This window comes from Peromyscus californicus, unplaced genomic scaffold, assembly GCF_007827085.1.
Source record: "Peromyscus californicus insignis strain IS unplaced genomic scaffold, ASM782708v3 Scaffold_5__1_contigs__length_169319896, whole genome shotgun sequence".
NCBI lineage: Eukaryota > Metazoa > Chordata > Mammalia > Rodentia > Cricetidae > Peromyscus > Peromyscus californicus.
This window is the reverse complement of record NW_026294573.1, coordinates 128,646,114-128,664,364: the sequence shown is the minus strand read 5'-3', so window position 1 is coordinate 128,664,364 and position 18,251 is coordinate 128,646,114. Positions and strand designations below refer to the sequence as shown.

Sequence of the window (18,251 nt, the reverse complement as noted above, 5' to 3'; positions counted from 1 at the left end):
TATGAGAGAGGGATTGAAAAAATATACTAGATAGAGAGACCTAGTTGACAAGAAAGAAAGAAACACAGAGCAGCTTTGGGAACGCCTAGATCAATACCCAACAGCCTCAAAGGTTTATTCAAAAGGCTTTTTATAACAGGCCAAGGGGAGAGGCAAAAAACCTCTCCCTTGCAAGATCAAAACACATCATAGAGCCAGGTGTAGACCCTTCCAGATACCTGGTAACCACGCCTGTGGTCAAATCATCCCCTTACGCAGCCTTACTGGGCAAAGCAAGCTCAGGTTCTCTGACCCTGAGTAATTTGGGCCTCCACAATACCTTGGTAAGAATTTGGCTGCTTTCTGCCCTTGTCCAAAAAAGTCTGCCTGAGGCTAAAATTGAAGAGTTATGGATTAAGAGCTTTCGCAGAAGAGATTTCAAGACAGACTAGTATTGACTGTGTTGTTCGTTTACTAGTGGCCACACTTAGGAAGATCTATAATGAAAAGGAGCAAGCAGAGCTAGAAAAAAAAAATACAAAATGTACAGTTTGAGGAGAAAATGGGCACCAGGAAGTGTAAACAAGTTAAAGAAAAGCCTGATGCTAAGTGGAATAAAGGGAGTGATGACCTCAGAGCAAGACCCCACCCAGATAAGCTTCCAACATGTGAAAAGGAATTACATGAAAGCTTAGGGCTGGGTGTGGTGGTGCACACCTTTAATCCCAGCACTCAGAAAACAGAGGCTGGTAGATCTCTGAATTTGAAGCCAGCCTGGTCTACAGAGTAAGTTTTAGGTCAGCCAAGCTTAGGCAGTGAGGGAAACCATCAAAAGCAGAAAGATGGTGAAGATGTAATTGAACAAGGGGGCCATGTTCCAGCTCCAGCAAGCAGCAGACATTGGCAGCTTCAGCCATGTGGTTCTGGCTCTAGAGTCAAGGATATAAGAAAGGGGTTATGGAATCTCCTCCATGGAGGCCTAGAGAGGCTTTTTCATGAAGCCATTAAGTAGAAGCCTGGATTGCCTTGTAGACACCAAGATGTGGGAGATGCCAGAGTCCTGGTATACCTGCCAAGGAAAACTGCTAACAGGGAGTGGAACCAGCCCAAGAGAGAGAAGTGTGTTGCAGTCAACAAAGCTTAAAGGAGTTGGAGATCTGAAGAGCGCTTTGACATCAGATGTGGAGATGTGCAGCTTGCCCAGCTGAGTTTTGGTCTTGCTTTGGTCCAGTATTTCCTCACTGTGCTCCTTTTCCTCCCTTTTGAAACAGTAATGCATGTTCTGTGCCATTATATGTTGGAAGTAAGTGATCTTTTATCTTTTATCTTTATTTTGCACAGGGTTACAGTTAAGAGATTGTCGTGAGTCTCTGAAGAGACTTTGCACTTTTTTTTTTTTTTTTTTTTTTTTGTTTTTGTGAGACAGGGTTTCTCTATGTAGCTTTGCGCCTTTCCTGGGACTCACTTGGTAGTCCAGGCTGGCCTCGAACTCACAGAGATCCGCCTGGCTCTGCCTCCCGAGTGCTGGGATTAAAGGCGTGCGCCACCACCGCCCGGCGAGACTTTGCACTTTTAAACAGGGTTGAGACAGACTATGGGGACTTTTGAAGTTGGACTGAATGCATTTCTGCATTATGTTATGGCTACAAGCCTCTGGGGGCCGGGGAGTGGACTGTGGTGGTTTGAACGAAAGTAGCCCTCATAGGCCCATATGGAATGGCACCATTAGGAAGTGTGGCCTTGCTGGAGGGGGAGTGGCCTTGCTGGAGGAAGTATGTCACTAGGGGCTGCTTTGAGGTTTCAGATGTTTAGGCCAGGCCCAGTATCTCCCCCTTCTTGCTGCCTGTTGATCCTGATGTAGAACTCTTGGCTCCTTCTCCAGCACCATGTCTGCCCGTGTGCCACCGTGCTTCTCTCCATGATGATAATAGACTGAACCTCTGTACCTGTAAGCCAGCCTCAATTAAATATTTTCCTTTATAAGAGCTGCAATGGTCATGGTGCCTCTTCACAGCAAGAGAAACCCTAATTAAGACACTGATTAAAAAAATACTTCGACTTTTAATCCTGTTACAAATTAAAGTCTTTGGGCAATGTTAGAGAGGGAGTGGTTTCTTAGCAAGCTTTGTAGATAAGACTCGAAAGCCACCCAAATCTCACCTATAACTATTGTAAAGAAACCTAATTGCAGCTCTCCCTTAGAGAAGCCTGACACCTCCTAGTTGGTGTACTTGACCCTCTCCTGGAGCAACTTTCTGTTTTCAATCAGTCTGACTTTGCCTCACATTTGGCTCACCCTGAAATCCACTGTCTAAGCCACGAGCCCTGTTGTGTCTGGTTGAAGGTCTCTGAAAAGAACTCTCTGGGAAGCTGCCGGTGTGGTGTGCATCTGTATCCCTATGCCGGCGACCCAAGGACTGGTCACAACTAGTTAGGACTAGTTCTCTGAACTTCCAAATCAACTCTTTCTGCTTCAGTGTGGAGGGGGAGAAACCCCAGGAGCTGCACAGTTTGAGCAGAGTTTCAGCGACTCCTGAACTATCAGAGCAGTGACATTAGTTTTCACTTACAATATATATTTAGCAGCAATTGACTGTAATTTGGTGGGGTGGGGAGAAGAAACAAAAGGAAAAGAAGATGGCATTTTATGCAATGTTATACAAAAATGTAACAAGGACTTGAAAAATGAAGATTACATAAAGAACTAAGAAAGGCTCAGGACAAAGCCACAAGCCGCCTTGCTGCTATACCGTTTTAGAAGTAGCACGTGGTCCCTTCAGCATGGGGAGATAAAGGAATCTAACAAGCATAGACCGAGGTGACTTTGAAGCTCAGGATGCCCAGCACGCAGAGCTGTTCAATATACTGAAGTTTCCAAAAACGGGTGCTATGCTTTGCACTGTAACTTTGTAGACATCAGAGATGCATCCCTTACTTTGTGTGTGTCTCTATTCCTTATCTGCCTCATACGGGCAGGTTATACACAGACTATTTTACGAAGAAAATGGTCAATGTACTGTTTGGGGCTAGGTCAGGCTCATGCTGATCCTTTGGCTCGGTTCTAAGGTTTACCCAGGTTGAGGATTACTGCTGTTTTTAAAAGCCAGTTTAGAAGTATGCACTAACTCGATCTGTTCCTGTTTTCACTCATCAATTTTCAGTAAATGCCATTTCTCTCTTAGATCGTATTTCTGTAACCATTTTAAATATCGACAAAGAGCTCCACAAACACAAATCCCTCAACTCCTCTGAGGGTTTTGCTTATGATGTGTGTGGCAAGCGTGACTATTGTGTTTAGTTAAGTGGGTAAAAAGAGTCTTTTCTTCTACAACTTTTGTCTGTGAGGAATAACGTCTGGCTCACCTTACAATAGGATTCATAAAGACTGTCCACTGCCACAGTCTTACCTCATGCAAGCAGCATAAAAGAACTCTTCAGGCCTTTATTCATCAAACTGAATGCTTTCATTAGGAATTCTACTCAAAGAGAAAGTCTGAGAAAATTATGTAGCAATCATCCTCCCCTTAACCTAAAAATAAAATACAAATGTGAATATGTTCACAGCATTTCATGTTCCCACCTCCCCCCATGACCACCCAGAGACATGGCTGAACTGAGAAGAGGGGCCGTGAACCCTCCGTGGGCTCAACATCAAGAGTCTGTACAGTAACTTCGAGCTCCTTCTCTGATTAGCTGTGTTTTCTCATTTGCATTTGTAGGCTGGAGAACAACTGGAAAGTCCGTATCTGGGGGGAAAACATAAAGAAGCAACCATCAGACCCTATTTTACCAAGTTCCTTTGATAATGGGCTCATGGCAGGTGTTCTCTTGAAATAACAAGCAAATCAACTCACAAGACACTGTCTGAAGTCTTCAAATTCTGCTATTTACAGGGTTATAACTAAACCCAGGTTGGACACTGCACATTCCAGGTTCCATTTTTCATGAAAGCAACAACATGTATGAAAAATATCTTTCCTATGGAGGATGAGCCCTAGGGTTTTGAAGTCCATAACTGCATGCTTGGCTCCTGTTGGACCAGGAGTCAAAGCCCAGGGCTTGCTTAGGTGGAGCGCCTAAGAGGATGTTTAACACATAAAGCTCATGTGCAAAGTAGCCACGCTTGCTCTCAAGTCTCCATGGAGTTCTGCTCTGGTGCTGGGCTGAAGAAGCTTCCTTAGAAATGTCTGATGGCAAACTAATATGCACACAGGTTGGCAGCCCTTGTCTTTTCAGTACCCGTGTCTTCTAGAAGACACCCAGAAAATCATCCACCATAAAGTTGTTCAACGCAAGGTGGACTCTCAGGAACCTAGCAGAAATGAATGACTTCACATTCCACCTAGCACTAAAAAGTCCCTATAAAATTGTAAGAAACTTGAGCTCATAGTCAATACACACACACACACACACACACACACACACACATACACACACACACACACACACACACACACACACACACACACACACACACAACTCACACTCATAGAAAAAGAGACATAGAAACAATGTACACAAACTGAAAACCTATAGTAACAACAAAAGACAAAATAAGACCCAGAGAGACTTCGTTCTTTGCATTTATCTAACAAAATATAAAAAATTATGTATTTAAAGTTATCAGACTTTGAAACCAACAAAGAGCTAATGATTAAAGTACCTGAAATTACATTTTAAAAACTAAAGAGCTTCAAAAAGCTAAAAGGGACTTCATGAAGTGGAAGACATATCTGAAGAGATTATTCAGAACATAACACAGACACAAAAAGAAAATGTGGTAAAAGATGAAAACCTATGAAGGACAGTGCGAAGACTTAGCCTACACCTAATAATATGCCTTTCAGGATGAAATTACAGAAGTAGGAAAGCAGTATTTGAATTCGCAGGTCTAAGAACCAACTGGATTCTCTTACAAAGTCATATCTCTTTTTTTTTTGTTTGTTTGCTTCTTTCTCTCCTTGGTGGTGTTGTATGTTTGTGTGTCCAGGTGTCTGTTTATGTGGGTATACATGCATGTGTGGAGGCCAGAAGACAACCTTAGGTGTTGTTCCTTAGGAGCCATTTATTTACCTAGGTCAACCTTTGGCCTCCACACATATGAACATACACATATCCTGAACCTATACCACACGTACACATACCACACATACACACAAACGGTCAACCTTACTAGTAAACACAAAGATAAAAATTAGAGCCGCTGCCCTATGCCATACCCCACACACTAGACTGACACGTATTTCCAGGTTGGCATTGTCAAGTGTTGGCAAGGATGGGAAGCATCAGAAGCTCACATTAGCTCTTAGTAAGGATGTAAATCAATCCCTCAGTTTTGCAGAACTGCTTGGTGCTACTTAATATATTGTAGGTTTGCATACACCATGCCTAAGGAATTCCAGTCCTGTGTGTAAACACAAACACCCCTAGCACTCACATACCGAGATATAAGTACGAGAACATTCTTATCAGCTGTTTGGAATGGCAAATAAAGTGGGGCCTACACAGTGTTCATCACCAGTGGAATGGATACTAAACAAGGGATGCTTTCTCAGAATATTATAACAGTGAGAATAAAAGGACTGGTGGCTTAGACAGTGAAGTTCAGTGTGAGCCAAAGTCAGACTGACTGAAAATAGAAAGGTGTTCCAGGAGAGAGCCACGCATATCAACAAAGTGAATCTAAGCAGTATAGTGTTGAGTGGAGCATAGAAAGTTACAGAAAAATGTTACCATACAAAAAGACCATTCACTTAAAACTCAAAGATGTGGAAAACCAAGCAGTATGCTGATTAGGAATATAAATACGATTGTGATACCAAAAGTAATAGTAGGGAGGATGACCAACAATTCAAGGCGGTTCCTTCTAAGAAGGGAAAAGTGAACTGCTGTGGGATGGTCTGTATGGCAAATGTGTTGCTGATTGGTCAATAAATAAATCACTGATTGGCCCGTGGCCAGGCAGGAAGTATAGGCGGGAGAAGGAGGAGAATAGGCGGGGAAGTGGAAGGCTGAGTCGGGGAGACACTACCAGCCGCCATCAGGATAAGGAAGATGTAAAGTACCGGTAAGCCACAAGCCACGTGGCAAGGTATAGATTAATAGAAATGGATTAATTTAAGCTGTAAGAACAGTTAGCAAGAAGCCTGCCACGGCCATACAGTTTGTAACCAATATAAGTCTCTGTGTTTACTTGATCGGGTTTGAGCGGCTTGGGACTGGCGAGTGAGAGAGATTTGTCCAGACTGTGGGCCAGGCAGGAAAACTCTAGCAACAGTGAACAGGGAGCACCACAGATCAGAGTAATGTTGGTTTCTCTGATGTGAAAAGTTAGGTCACAATATGTGCTTGTATCTGTTTAATAAAACAATGACAATTAAAAGATCTAAGAAGTGAATTAAATAAAAAAAACCTCAAGCACATTTCACAGAATTGGGGCTGACACATCCCCCTGCCTCAGCAGCTAGCAGTATGCTGCTCTCAACTAGCCAACAAAAGGCTGGGATAACTTTCCCACATCTCACACTTAGTATTTTGCTTTGCTTAGGCCTGTTCCCCTCCACCCCTCCACCCCTGGAGCTTCTTGTCACCGGGAGTTTTTCAGACAATGGACACACACAATTCACCACCTCTATGTAGTTGCCAAATGTCTCCCTGGACCAAAGTGGAAGCCAGTGGGACTGCTCTTTGCTCTTCCCTTTCCTCTAGGTCCTGGTGAATAGGACCACCAACCTATTTTCTCCTCCACTAATTCAACGCTCCTGAATATTTTTTACCTCACTGGAATCGCAGCACGCTTGTCTTTTGTGCCTAGCTTCTTTCACTTAGCACCACACCCCTGAGTCTGTCTCTTTACAGAGTGTACTGGCACTTCCCTCTGAGCCTCTGCGGTTCTCTCTTGACCCCCTTTCCTCTCTCCTAGCTGTTCCTGGAACTCTTGTTCGTCTCAGGCAGACTGTTGAGCATCCAGCTGCCCCTGGTGATTTTGGTGTGTTGAGCCCTTCCTTGTATAAACACATCTTAGTTTGGAGCGCATTGTAAATACCGCCTTCACAAAGTCCGGCACACTAATTCAGTGATAAAACTGTTTGGTGGAGCCCTCTAATATGATTCTATCTGCCTTGCCTGGTGTATATGATACCGTTCACTATCTTATCTGCAGGACTTAGGGAGGGACTGTACCAAATATTTCTTGTATCAAGATTTGTTTATTCAAAGGCTTCCCGTCTCCACAGTCTCCCACATCTTGATCTTCTATGTTTCTGCATTAAATGTCACTTTGCTGGGGAAGCTGTTCTAGCCTGAAGACAGGTCAAGCCCTTTACTGTTCACTTTGACAGCCTCCGTGCTTCTCTTCTGGTAGATTTATTGTGCCTGCAAATGGGCTAGCTCTCTGTGTTTCTATGTTTAATATTTGCCTCTAAATCTTATTTGCTAGATTATAATCCTCAAGATTCCAGGAACCAGGTCTGCTAACAGATACCAAATGCACAATAAATATTTGATATGGAAAGATGATCTCAATTCACACACACACACACAGACACACACACACAGACACACAGACACACACACACACACACACACACACACACACACACACACACACACACACAGTTCTTACTGAATCTTGGCAGCCAAACATCGAAGGTGCACTTTGAACTGCCTTGTTGGGGACGGTTCTGGGCTGGCCCCCCCATCCTACTGCCCTGGCCCTGGCCTGCTGCCTTAATGCTCAATGATGTCTTTGTATGAAGCATCACAGATTTCTAGTGTTATTTTCCTTGCACTGTTCTTAGACACTGGCTCCTCATTGCATGGAGAAGGAGACTAAGTAAGGAGCACAAAAGGAGAGAGGATGAATTTACATTTCCCTCTGTGCCCTTTCCCTGGGCAGGCAGATGTGATGAATGCTGAGCAGCGTTCAATGTGCGATGCTGTCTCTCTATCTTGGCGGAGAACAAGAGCCATATGGCTGCTTCTGCTCGGCGGCTGTGAATTTTTTTGAGTCCTACCCAGGCAAGCGGCAGTAACAACTAAGCAATCAACATTTTTCTGTGCTCTGAATCATACTTTCTTAGACCCAAGGTCAGTACTGTAAATTCTCCTCTCCTTTAGATTCTCTACTCCACCTCTCTCCATAGAAAGGAAGCCATCAATCCACAAAAAATTGTTAATGTTTGCCTGGACAGATCTGGTTGGGTTTAATTCTATTGGTTTCCACACAGAAGAGGAAAAAAACCTGAATTTAGTTAAACACACACAGGGAGGGGGAGAGAAACAACTTCACAGAATATGGTTCTATCACAGCTGATGGAATTCAGGTTTCTCTGTGGCCTTCAGATGTCAAAGGAGTGCATGGCCTGTTTAATCATGCCTCTCAAAATCCCACAGAGTGGGGTTTCTAAATGTGAACATGTGAGAGTAAGGGACATAACATTTCACTGTTTAGGTTTTAATTCTTCAAAGACTAACAATCACCCAAGATAAGCTCTTTTGATATTGACTGATTTCCAAGAGCATTACAATCCTCCTAGGTTCCAACTGGGAGGGTATTTTAAGGAAGATAGGAGAACCCAATTGTGAGTTCTCCAACTGGCAGCAAATACTGAAGGACGGCACTGTTGGAACTGTCTGCCCTTCATTTTTTTTTTAATTTTATGTGCATTAGTGTATTGCCATGGGTGTCAGGTCCTCTGGAATTGGAGTTCCAGACAGATGAGAGCTGCCATGTGGGTGGTGGGACTTGAACTTGAGTCCTCTGGAAGAGCAGTCAGTGTTCTTAACCACTGAGCCATCTCTCCAGTCCCTACCCTTCATTTTTTTAAATCATAGAGGTTGGGTAATATTCTTCAACATCATCTAAAGAAACAGAACAACCCAAACAACTCTCTCCTTTCTGCCTGAAAATCCCACCCAGCACCACCACACCCCAGCAGAGACCTGTACCATGTTTACCGTGACAAAGACGCCTGACAATTCAGCAGCAGCAAACAGTAGGTGTGACTGAAACACACACACACACACACACACACACACACACACACACACACACACACACACACACGCACACGCACACGCACGCATACGCGCACGCGCGCGCGCACACACACACACACACACACACACACACACACACACACATACACACACGCAGAGACAAAGCTGCATGTGGAAAATCAGACTTGTTACACTATTTCAAAGCCAGTTAACATTTCTAACGTTTTTAAAGATGAGCCAACAGATTCGATATTTCAAATTTAGATTTTTACAAATTAAGAAATATAGCATCCTATAATATGTTTTAAAGTGAAATTTGAAGAAGGGGTTAATCACTTAATTCAACCAGAAATGTACTTTTCTAGTTAACTCCTTTTTCCCTTTTTGTGGTATTCCTTTTTTCACTGTTTGAGGATTTCACACATGCATATAATGTGTTTTGATCGAATCTTCCATTCCTTCCCTGCCTGCTTTTCCCTCCCAACTTTCCGTGTGCTCTTCTCTCTCTCTCAACTCATGGAGTGCACACAGTACTCCCATATATGTACGTGAATACAGGTCCAGCTGCTAGAGCAGCAGTTCTCAACCTGTAGGTCATGACCCCTTGGGGAGGGGTGTCAAGTGACCCTTTCACAGGGGTTGCCTAAGACCATCAGGAAACACAGATATTTACATTATGATTCATAACAGTAGCAAAACTACATTCTGAAGTAGCAACAAAAACAGTTTTATGGTTGGGCACCACCACAACAGGAGGAACTATGTTAAAGGGAGGCAGTATTCGCAAGGTTGAGGACCACCGCTCTAGAGCATGATACCATCTCCCCAAGGCTCCCGGATCATTGCTGAGGGGAGGTTGGGAAGAGTCTAAGAGCATAAGTAGTGAACTTTTGCAGGGAAACAGTGTTTTCTGGACTTCACAGGGCCATTGCTTCTCTGAACTCACAGAGGCTGTGGCTGCCCTTACAAGACTTGCACAAGATTAAACCCACCACAGAGCACGGGAAGGATCATGAAGTCCCAACTCTTGCAAACTCCTGTTCTCCTTTCGGTTGGTACAGTAAGGTATAAGGGGAAAAACCCAGTAGTCGTTAACTTTTATTCTGGAAGTAGAATAACCGCATATAAATTTTTATTGTATTTCGTATTTCAGCATTTCTGGATGAAGAACTAACAGGAGAAAGAAATGCTGCCTTTCAGTATTCATGCAAAAAAATTTCCAGTCATAACCTTCATTTATGGGTCAAATCTCTAAGCACAGGATGACCAGATGTATAGCACTTAGATGGACAGTTATATAAACCCCTCTTAGCCTATCAATCCATGCACTATTCTATCTTAGCTCCCCGTTCCTTCCTCTTCCCAGGGAAATGTGTTCAGTACCACCATCATTTGGACCACAGACCAGAAAGCAGAGTCCTCAGATAGGGTCTAGTCTCCCACCTTACCAGTCTTAATTTGCATTAAAATTGTCAGTAGGCTACACATGTCTCTGAATTAAATTACATTATCTGGAATGTGAATCTGAACCTAACCATGGCAACTGGCCACAAATGAAGCATAGCCTCACCCCCCAGGTGTTCGCACTAGAGAGCAATGTTGGGTTCAGTGCACAGCTAATAAGACTTAAGCCCAGCGACCCCAGAGACCAATGCAGAACCTCGGGGTCTATTTGCAGAGACAGACTTCAAAAGACATTTTGTCAAAGTCAGAAAAAGCCCTGTCTCTTTCCACACTGACTTTTCTTGTGGCATCTCTTTCTGACAATGGATACAAAAGACCTATTAAGAGATTTAGTTAAAGGAAAACTGAATTGAGGAGGAGTTCTGTTTGAATTCAATGGGACTTGATTTTGTGATTTGCAGTAAGTCTGGGTTTAGCTAGTTATTGCTACCCAAACAGGTGTAGGACTGGCTTAAAGAATAGTCCTCCAAAATGGAAGAGATCTACATGAACAGCCTGGACATAAGTGGGGGTAATGAAGGGAGAGGGTCGAGGGAAAGAGAGCTTGGGGGAGTGGGAGATCCCAGCTGGATCAACAACAGAGAGAGAGAACAAGGAATAGGAGACCATGGTAAATGAAGACCACATGAGAATAGGAAGAAGCAAAGTGCTAGAGAGGCCCACAGAAATCCACAAAGACACCCCCACAACAGACTGCTGGCAATGGTCGAGAGACAGCCCGAACTGACCTACTCTGGTGATGGGATGGCCAAACACTCTAATTGTCGTGCTAGAAACCCCATCCAACTACTGAGGAATCTGGATGCAGAGATCCATGGCTAGGCCCCGGGTGGATCTCTGGGAGTCCGATTAGCGAGAATGAGGAGGGTTTATATGAGCTAGAATTGTTGAGACCAAGGTTGGATAAAGCACAGGGACAAATAGCCAAACAAATGGAAACACATGAACTATGAACCAATGGCTGAGGGGTCCCCAACTGGATCAGGCCCTCTGAATGGGTGAGACAGTTGATTGGCTTGATCTGTTTGGGAGGCATCCAGGCAGTGGGACCAGGTCCTGTGCTCATTGCATGAGTTGGCTGTTTGAAACCTGGGGCCTATGCAGGGTTGCTTGGCTCGGCCTGGGAGGAGGGGACTGAACCTGCCTGGACTGAGTCTACCAGGTTGATCTCAGTCCGTGGGGGAGGCTTTGCCCTGGAGGAGATGGGAATGGGGGTTGAGCTGGGGGGAAGGTGATGGGGGCGGGAGGGGGAGAACAAGGGAATCCGTGGCTGATATGTAGAACTGAATTGTATTGCAAAATAAAAATACAAATTAAAAAAAAAAAAAGAATATTCCTCCAGCTCACTGTGTCAATGCATGTGCTGGGAGGACACTAAAACCCACGCCAGAGACTGTGACACATCATATGAATGTGTCCTCTGGGCTCTGACTGCAGGAGGATTAGGTGTTGTAACGCTAACAAGGTTTGAAATGTACAGAGTAAAGAAGTTGTCTGTGGAAAATTGTTCCAATTCTTAATTCTTATATGTATTAAATAAACTAGACAGGCTTCCCAAATTTGACAATAATCTCTAACCTCACACACCCTGTCAACCTGAGTTGTAAAGCTAGAAGAAACTTTTCTAATCCATCAATAATAAAAAAGTAAAGTTTGGTCAAGCACAATAAAGACAGAATTATTTTTATGTTTTCAACAGAAAATGATATAGTACATTTATGTTACATGAACATGCAATCAAAGAATATGCAGCCATAGGAAAATACCATATAGATGAGCTGGGTAGCTCATGGTTGTATTTTTTCCCTTGATTTTGTGACATACATGGTATTTGTCCATTTTTTAAGCTCATTACTTTGTTGTGATTCCTTTCTGTCATTTTAAGCAAATACTCATGTTCAGAACTCTGTGTGTGTGTGTGTGTGTGTGTGTGTGTGTGTGTGTGTGTGTGTGTGTGTGTGTGTGTTTAAGAGCCCTGCCGAGATTGCCTAAATTTCAGGACCCATAAAACCTGGGTCGCCCTAGCCTAAGATCTTTCAAATATTTCTAAATAAGAAAATGTCGCTCCTTTGTGGTAAAGATTAGGATCTGACCTCTGTAATGGAGTTGGTAGTTCTGGAGTGTCAGAACAGTGAGAGGAACAGAGATCCATCACCAATCACCCAGCAGGGAGAAGCCCTGGGGAGAACCTGGCACCTAGTCTAAGTTTCTGTTCCAGAAAAGAGATCTTCCACCAAGGTCTACTGAAATGACCTGCTGGAGCTTTTATCCAACTTAACACAGGAGGGGCAGCGAGGCTCTTCAGGTAAGTGTGGACGCTGGACTCGGGAGATCTGGGTTCAATTCACCTAATTTAGGTTTTCCTACTACAAATTACAAGTTAAGGAAGAATTGGAAGTGCAGTGACAGGTGGGAAGATGCCACAATGAAACTCTTTAGTTTGCATTCTGACTCAAAAAAGTGTAAAATTGATTCTACCCAGAATAAAAAGAATAAAGATGAGAACGTTAAGAAAGTCACCACAGCAGCGGACTCTGTCATCTCACTGTCTCTCCCTGTGCTGCCTGTGGCTGAGTATTGGGCCGACTGATGGGGGTAACAGGGAGAAAGATCATGTGTCACCGCAGTAGTCCCCGACATGGAATTGTAGTGCTGCACCCACAGAGACACCTCACAGACCAGCCACACACCCCGTCTCTTCCCTTGCAGGAACTGGCATTTCAGTTCCATTCAAGGTCAGTTTACTGGTTTTCCTGGTAAGTTACAGCCAGAGAAAATGAGTCGTTGCCACAGAAACGAAGTGTGGCATTTTGTTCTTAACTCTTAAGTACCTCCCTCACAAGAGGTTCTGTTTCAGTGTGACCAGAGAACCAGAGGAGTGCTCCGTTCTGGTTCCAGCAGCCCTGAAAACAGCGTGCTTCTTTCAATGATCAAGGAATCCCTTCAGTTGTTTGGGGGGACTGGGCAGTAGGATTTAGTGATGAAGTCTGCACCCCAAGATGGTAACGTAGTTCACAGGAGAAAAAGACAGTGAGAATGCCCTCAAGGCAGAGCAGTACAATGGCTGGCCCGACCCTAGATTGCTTAACAAAGACATTGTCCAAAGACATAAAATCTCTTTGGTGTTTTGAATTCTGTGAGCTCTTTCTTTACAGATTTTTTCTTTCTTTCTGGATAGTATGAACTTGAAGAATGAAGTAATGTAGCCCAGATTTGTATGCACACGGATGGACAGACAGAGGTGGCTGAGCAGAGTTCATTCTTCACACTGCTGTGAGGCTATCTGTGAATGTGCGTATGAGCAAAGAAGCTACATCCTGAGGAAGGGGAGGAGTCTACCTCCTGCTCCACTCCCAGATCATCACACAGCAATACGAAGTCAAGGCTGTGACTTGTCAGTTCTGTGTATTTCAACAGGTATCCTAAAGACTGACGTGTATCTCCAAGGAGCAATTTCTACCTTAGCTGGTTGTGGAGTATCACTTGAAGATGTGCTACATTTGTTTAAGTTGTGGAACATTTGTTTAATGATGCAAAGAGGTGTTCCATTCTTTTATGTTGCATTTGTTTAACTCTGTGAAGCTGTGTTACTGTGCTTGTCTAAAACATCTGGTGGGGCTGCCAGGCAGAGAGAATAAAGAGAAGAAGAGGGAGGAGTGAGAAAAGGAGAAAGAGAAGATGATGCCAGGGGCCAGTCACCCAGCCACACAGCCAGCAACAGAGTAAGAAATAAAGACAGACATACAGAATAGAGAAAGGTAAAAGCCCAGAGGCAAAAGGTAGATGGGATAATTTAAGAAGCTAAGGCCAGGCATTTGTAAGTAAGAATAAGTCTCCATGTGTTTATTTGGGAGCTGGGTGGTAGCCCCTGAAGAGTTTAAAAAAATCAATTACCTTAGCTCTCCAGCACTGGACACTCTCACCCTAACTTTCCTGAACCCAGAGCCCATTTCTCTTGTAAAGAGGAGAACTATACTTGTTTTACATCATCATGGGCATTTAATAATTTCTCTCTAATATTGTGAAGTTTAGCCTTTCTCTATGCTCAGTCAAGGTCAATGCCCTTCATCTTCTCCCAAATACCCACCAAAGCTGATAGTCTTGGGGAGTGACCCTGTATGGCCATTGGACCTGTTACCTTAGTAAGACCTAGTACCCACTCAGCTCCGTAACATGATGCCCATGACCTCTACTCTCCACTTGCCCTACCTTTTTCCATGTCAGTCTTGATTTGTTCCTCAAGGTCCTCTGGTGACACGTAGAAGTCCTCTTCTGCTGTTGATGATTTGGGCCGACATCGTCCACAACAGCAGTTGCAGCAGCAGCAAAGGCAGCAGCAGAAGTAGCAGCCTGTTAAGAGGCCGATGATGATGAACAGGGTCTAGGGCAAGCAGAGGCAGATCAAATCCGGAGTGAGCGCCATGGAGAGGAAGACGACCCCAGAGACAAAGCCTGTAACTCTGTACCTCAGAGGCTTAAAGACATCTCAGAGTACCCTGCATGCCACATGCTCACCCTTATCCTTACCCCTGCAGGAACCATCTTTTAAGGTCCTTAGAAATAACTGTTTTCTCACAAACGTTTGTACAAATGAGACCTAGAGGAAGTTACTTTTGGTCAAAGTAATGACATTTGACACTTTCTTCTTTTTTCTTAGGCTGTTGTGAATACTAAGAGTGAGCAAAGCAAAACAAAAACCAGACCAGCCACTGGACAGAACATCTGCTGGTCAAGCCCCGCTGACTTGTTCAATGGAAGTCAATCATCACCACAGAAGCATGGCAGGGTTAAATGCTCTTTCCCCTGCCACCCCACATCCCGGTTAGTAATCTGATCCTGCATAGCCTCTCCAGAAGACCCCTAAGTCCTCACTCTCTTCCCTATGGTGGGTCAGGGGGCTTTGCGGATTCTGCTCAGTGTCTCTGGTGTCACTCTAGAAGCCTCCTGTTGGCTGCTCTGCCCCCACGCCTGCCTCCTTTGACTTCACCCTGTGTGAGGCTGCTGAAGTGGACTATGCAAAACACTGGTTCTCTGGAACTCGTGCATCGGGTGCCTAACTCTCCCAGTACTGGCACAACCCCGTTCCTGCCATATGGCTGGACTCTCCGTATGGATTTGCTTGCCAGACTTCCCCGCCCATTCTTCAGTTTACACCCACCTGTTGTCTAAGACACCTCAAAAGTCACCTTTATGGTACCTTTTCCCACTGTGAAACAATGACCACCTTATCCTTCGTATCCCAGCTGTATGCCGTATGAACTTAGATCTCTACTCTGTTTTTGCTGACAGTAGGAACACAGATCAGCTGAAGGGTCAGTCTCCTTATACCAGGCTACAACCAATAGCCATCCTTCAACCCCGTGTGGCTGGTGGATTAGTACTTGACCTGTTGCAGACACCGAGTTCTACTGAATTAATGAGTATACAAAATAATAGGCAAGCAAATTATTCGTTCCTCCCAGGGAACAGCACCAAGAATTCCCTACAAGCACAAATGCCTTGCTCATTAAACAGGAAACATTTTTCTCTTGACTTTCCCAATCAGAAATTCCAAGAAAAATCCCATTTTTTTTGTCAACTGAGAAAAATCAAATTTATTATAATACGTAAAGAAGTTTGTACATCTTAAATCTTAATGCAGATTTTATATAATCAATGAGTGGGGGTGGTGCACCCATCTACTCATTCCGGCTCCAGGAATGGGATGGAGCCTGAGGATGGCTTGCAGAGGGGGACTTTTGATCACATACATTCATGGTCTCTTTGCTATGTATGTTGTATGATTTCATCATTTCAGGGGAATTTAAAACCCCTACTTGCCTCCAAGACTCTCCTGTGAGCATTCCCCAGCCATGGCCCTCAAGGACCTGTGCCTTTCTTCACCTATACCTACCCGCTTTCTTTGTACTGTGCAGCTTCCATATTGTTTTCTGAAAATCTCCTTTTCATCCCTATCCTGTTTCTTTCTCCAGGGAAGTTGCCTTTTGTGGGAAACAGCCTTACTTCAGCCCTTACCACATTTACTACACCATTAGATACAAGCAGGTAGCTGGTATTTTTTAAATGTGCATCTTGAAGGTACATTGATTCATGCATATGGAGCATACTTAATGCCACTTTGATGAGTACTACACAACTGAGCTTTGGTACAGCAGAAAAGGAAAATATACTTCTTTTTAAAGAGCCATGACTAATTGCTTTGCGTCATATGTCTTTGCTACTGAGTGGATGAGGCTTATCTATAGGAATTTTAATCAGCTTCTTCACCTTCCCGGACGAGGCAATCCATTCTCATCTTTAGGCAGACAAGGTACAATATTCAATCAGGTAAATGTGTGTGGTTAGTGGGTCTGTAGATTCTTTCCATGGGAACAGTGTCGTGCCTGGAAGAAAGGGTCCTAGGCAACCCTTCAAAAGCCCATTTTGTTATATGATTACTAGTCTGCCCTCACCTATGACGTGGTCAGAGTGTTCCTTCTTATTCTGCGCTCCAAATCCACTTAGCACCATCTCTTTCTCCCAGGTTCCCCACAGAGAAAGGTCAGTGGGGATCGAGGGAAGTCAGCAGAAGGCAAGTGGGGCTCTGTGTACAGACCGCCTCTCTGTGCTCACCTACAAAACCATGCGCTCTCGCTTATCAAATTCTTCCATATAGGAAGGGGAAAGGGGAGAAAATGGCAATCAAAATTCTGCTCATAATTCATAATTCTGCCTTTTCTGGAGAACAGGGCTTTTAAAAAAAGTATTACTTACCACAACTTATGTGAATGTCAACTGCCCACAAAACACCTTAATGGAACATATGTATGTTCTATATGTAAAATATTACTTTTTATCAGAAGGAATATTAAAATTCTTAGAAATATAAAGCCATCACCACACATACGTATACTAGGGGTTCCGGGGAAAAGAAGATTACTACTAAAATTCTGATTTATTAAACCTTTATATTGTCTTTTTCTTAACCAGGTATCTATCAGTTTCTCTGTCCCTGGCCAATTCTCTGTCCTCTACTACTTAATTCTCACCTCCCCTCATCACCTTCTCTGCTGCCTCAAGGCAGGCTCCAGCTGAGCCTGTGACACAGTTACCCTCATCCTCCTAGGTATTGTCTTTGCTGATGGAGCCTACGCTATAGATAGTAAAGTACGGCTAAATTTGTCTTATAATCATTTATTAAGTAGTTGTCACACTAATAAATTATTTTGGGTTTTGAGCAATGAGTCAGTTCCTAATTAGTCACCACGGGAGAAGAGGGGAGCAGTCAGAATTAACCTGAAGCTCCAAACTCAAATATAATTAATGTCTAGAAGTCTGTTAAGTCATGTTGGATTTCATAATTAATTGATGGACTGATGAAAAATGGTCCCCAAATAACAGCTTTCAGTGGAAGTGATGTCTCATTTTATTTACAAGAGTTTAATAGAAGGAAGGTTGGTCTTTCTTTGAGATAGGGTCTAAGAGGTTGAATAATACTGTGATCTTCCAGGAAATTGTTTTTGAAGAAAGAAAAAGTGATTTTACCTTTGCCCACCAGCTTGACAGCATGAAGTATGTGTTAACGTTTTCATCTCCAAATTGCTCAGCCACGTAGAGTCCCAGCGATCCATACTTGTCATAGATGTTTCTCTTTGACATGTCGGTGAGGATTGTGTGGGCGTTGTTGATTTCTTTAAACTTCTCAGCAGCAGATGGGTCATCTGGATTCTTGTCTGGATGGTATTTCAGGGCTAATTTTCTTTTAAAATTAAAAGTAAGGAGGAAAAGCATTAGCTGTTTATCAAAAATTACAATGACATTTTATAAGG

At 43.6% G+C, this 18,251-nt stretch overlaps 1 protein-coding gene across 1 annotated transcript in view; it reads right to left on the bottom strand.

Annotated features, from left to right (window-relative positions):
- Positions 1–1,398: 1,398 nt before the first annotated feature.
- Dnajc5b (DnaJ heat shock protein family (Hsp40) member C5 beta) overlaps positions 1,399–18,251 on the bottom strand; it is a 241,546-nt gene continuing 224,693 nt past the window's right edge. The window contains exons 5-7 of the mRNA XM_052717461.1: positions 17,968–18,181; positions 14,653–14,824; positions 1,399–3,725 (exon numbers count right to left, since the gene is read on the bottom strand). Of these exons, the coding sequence (XP_052573421.1) occupies positions 3,631–3,725; positions 14,653–14,824; positions 17,968–18,181 (481 nt within the window). The 3' untranslated portion in view covers positions 1,399–3,630. The remainder of the gene's footprint in view (positions 3,726–14,652; positions 14,825–17,967; positions 18,182–18,251) is intronic.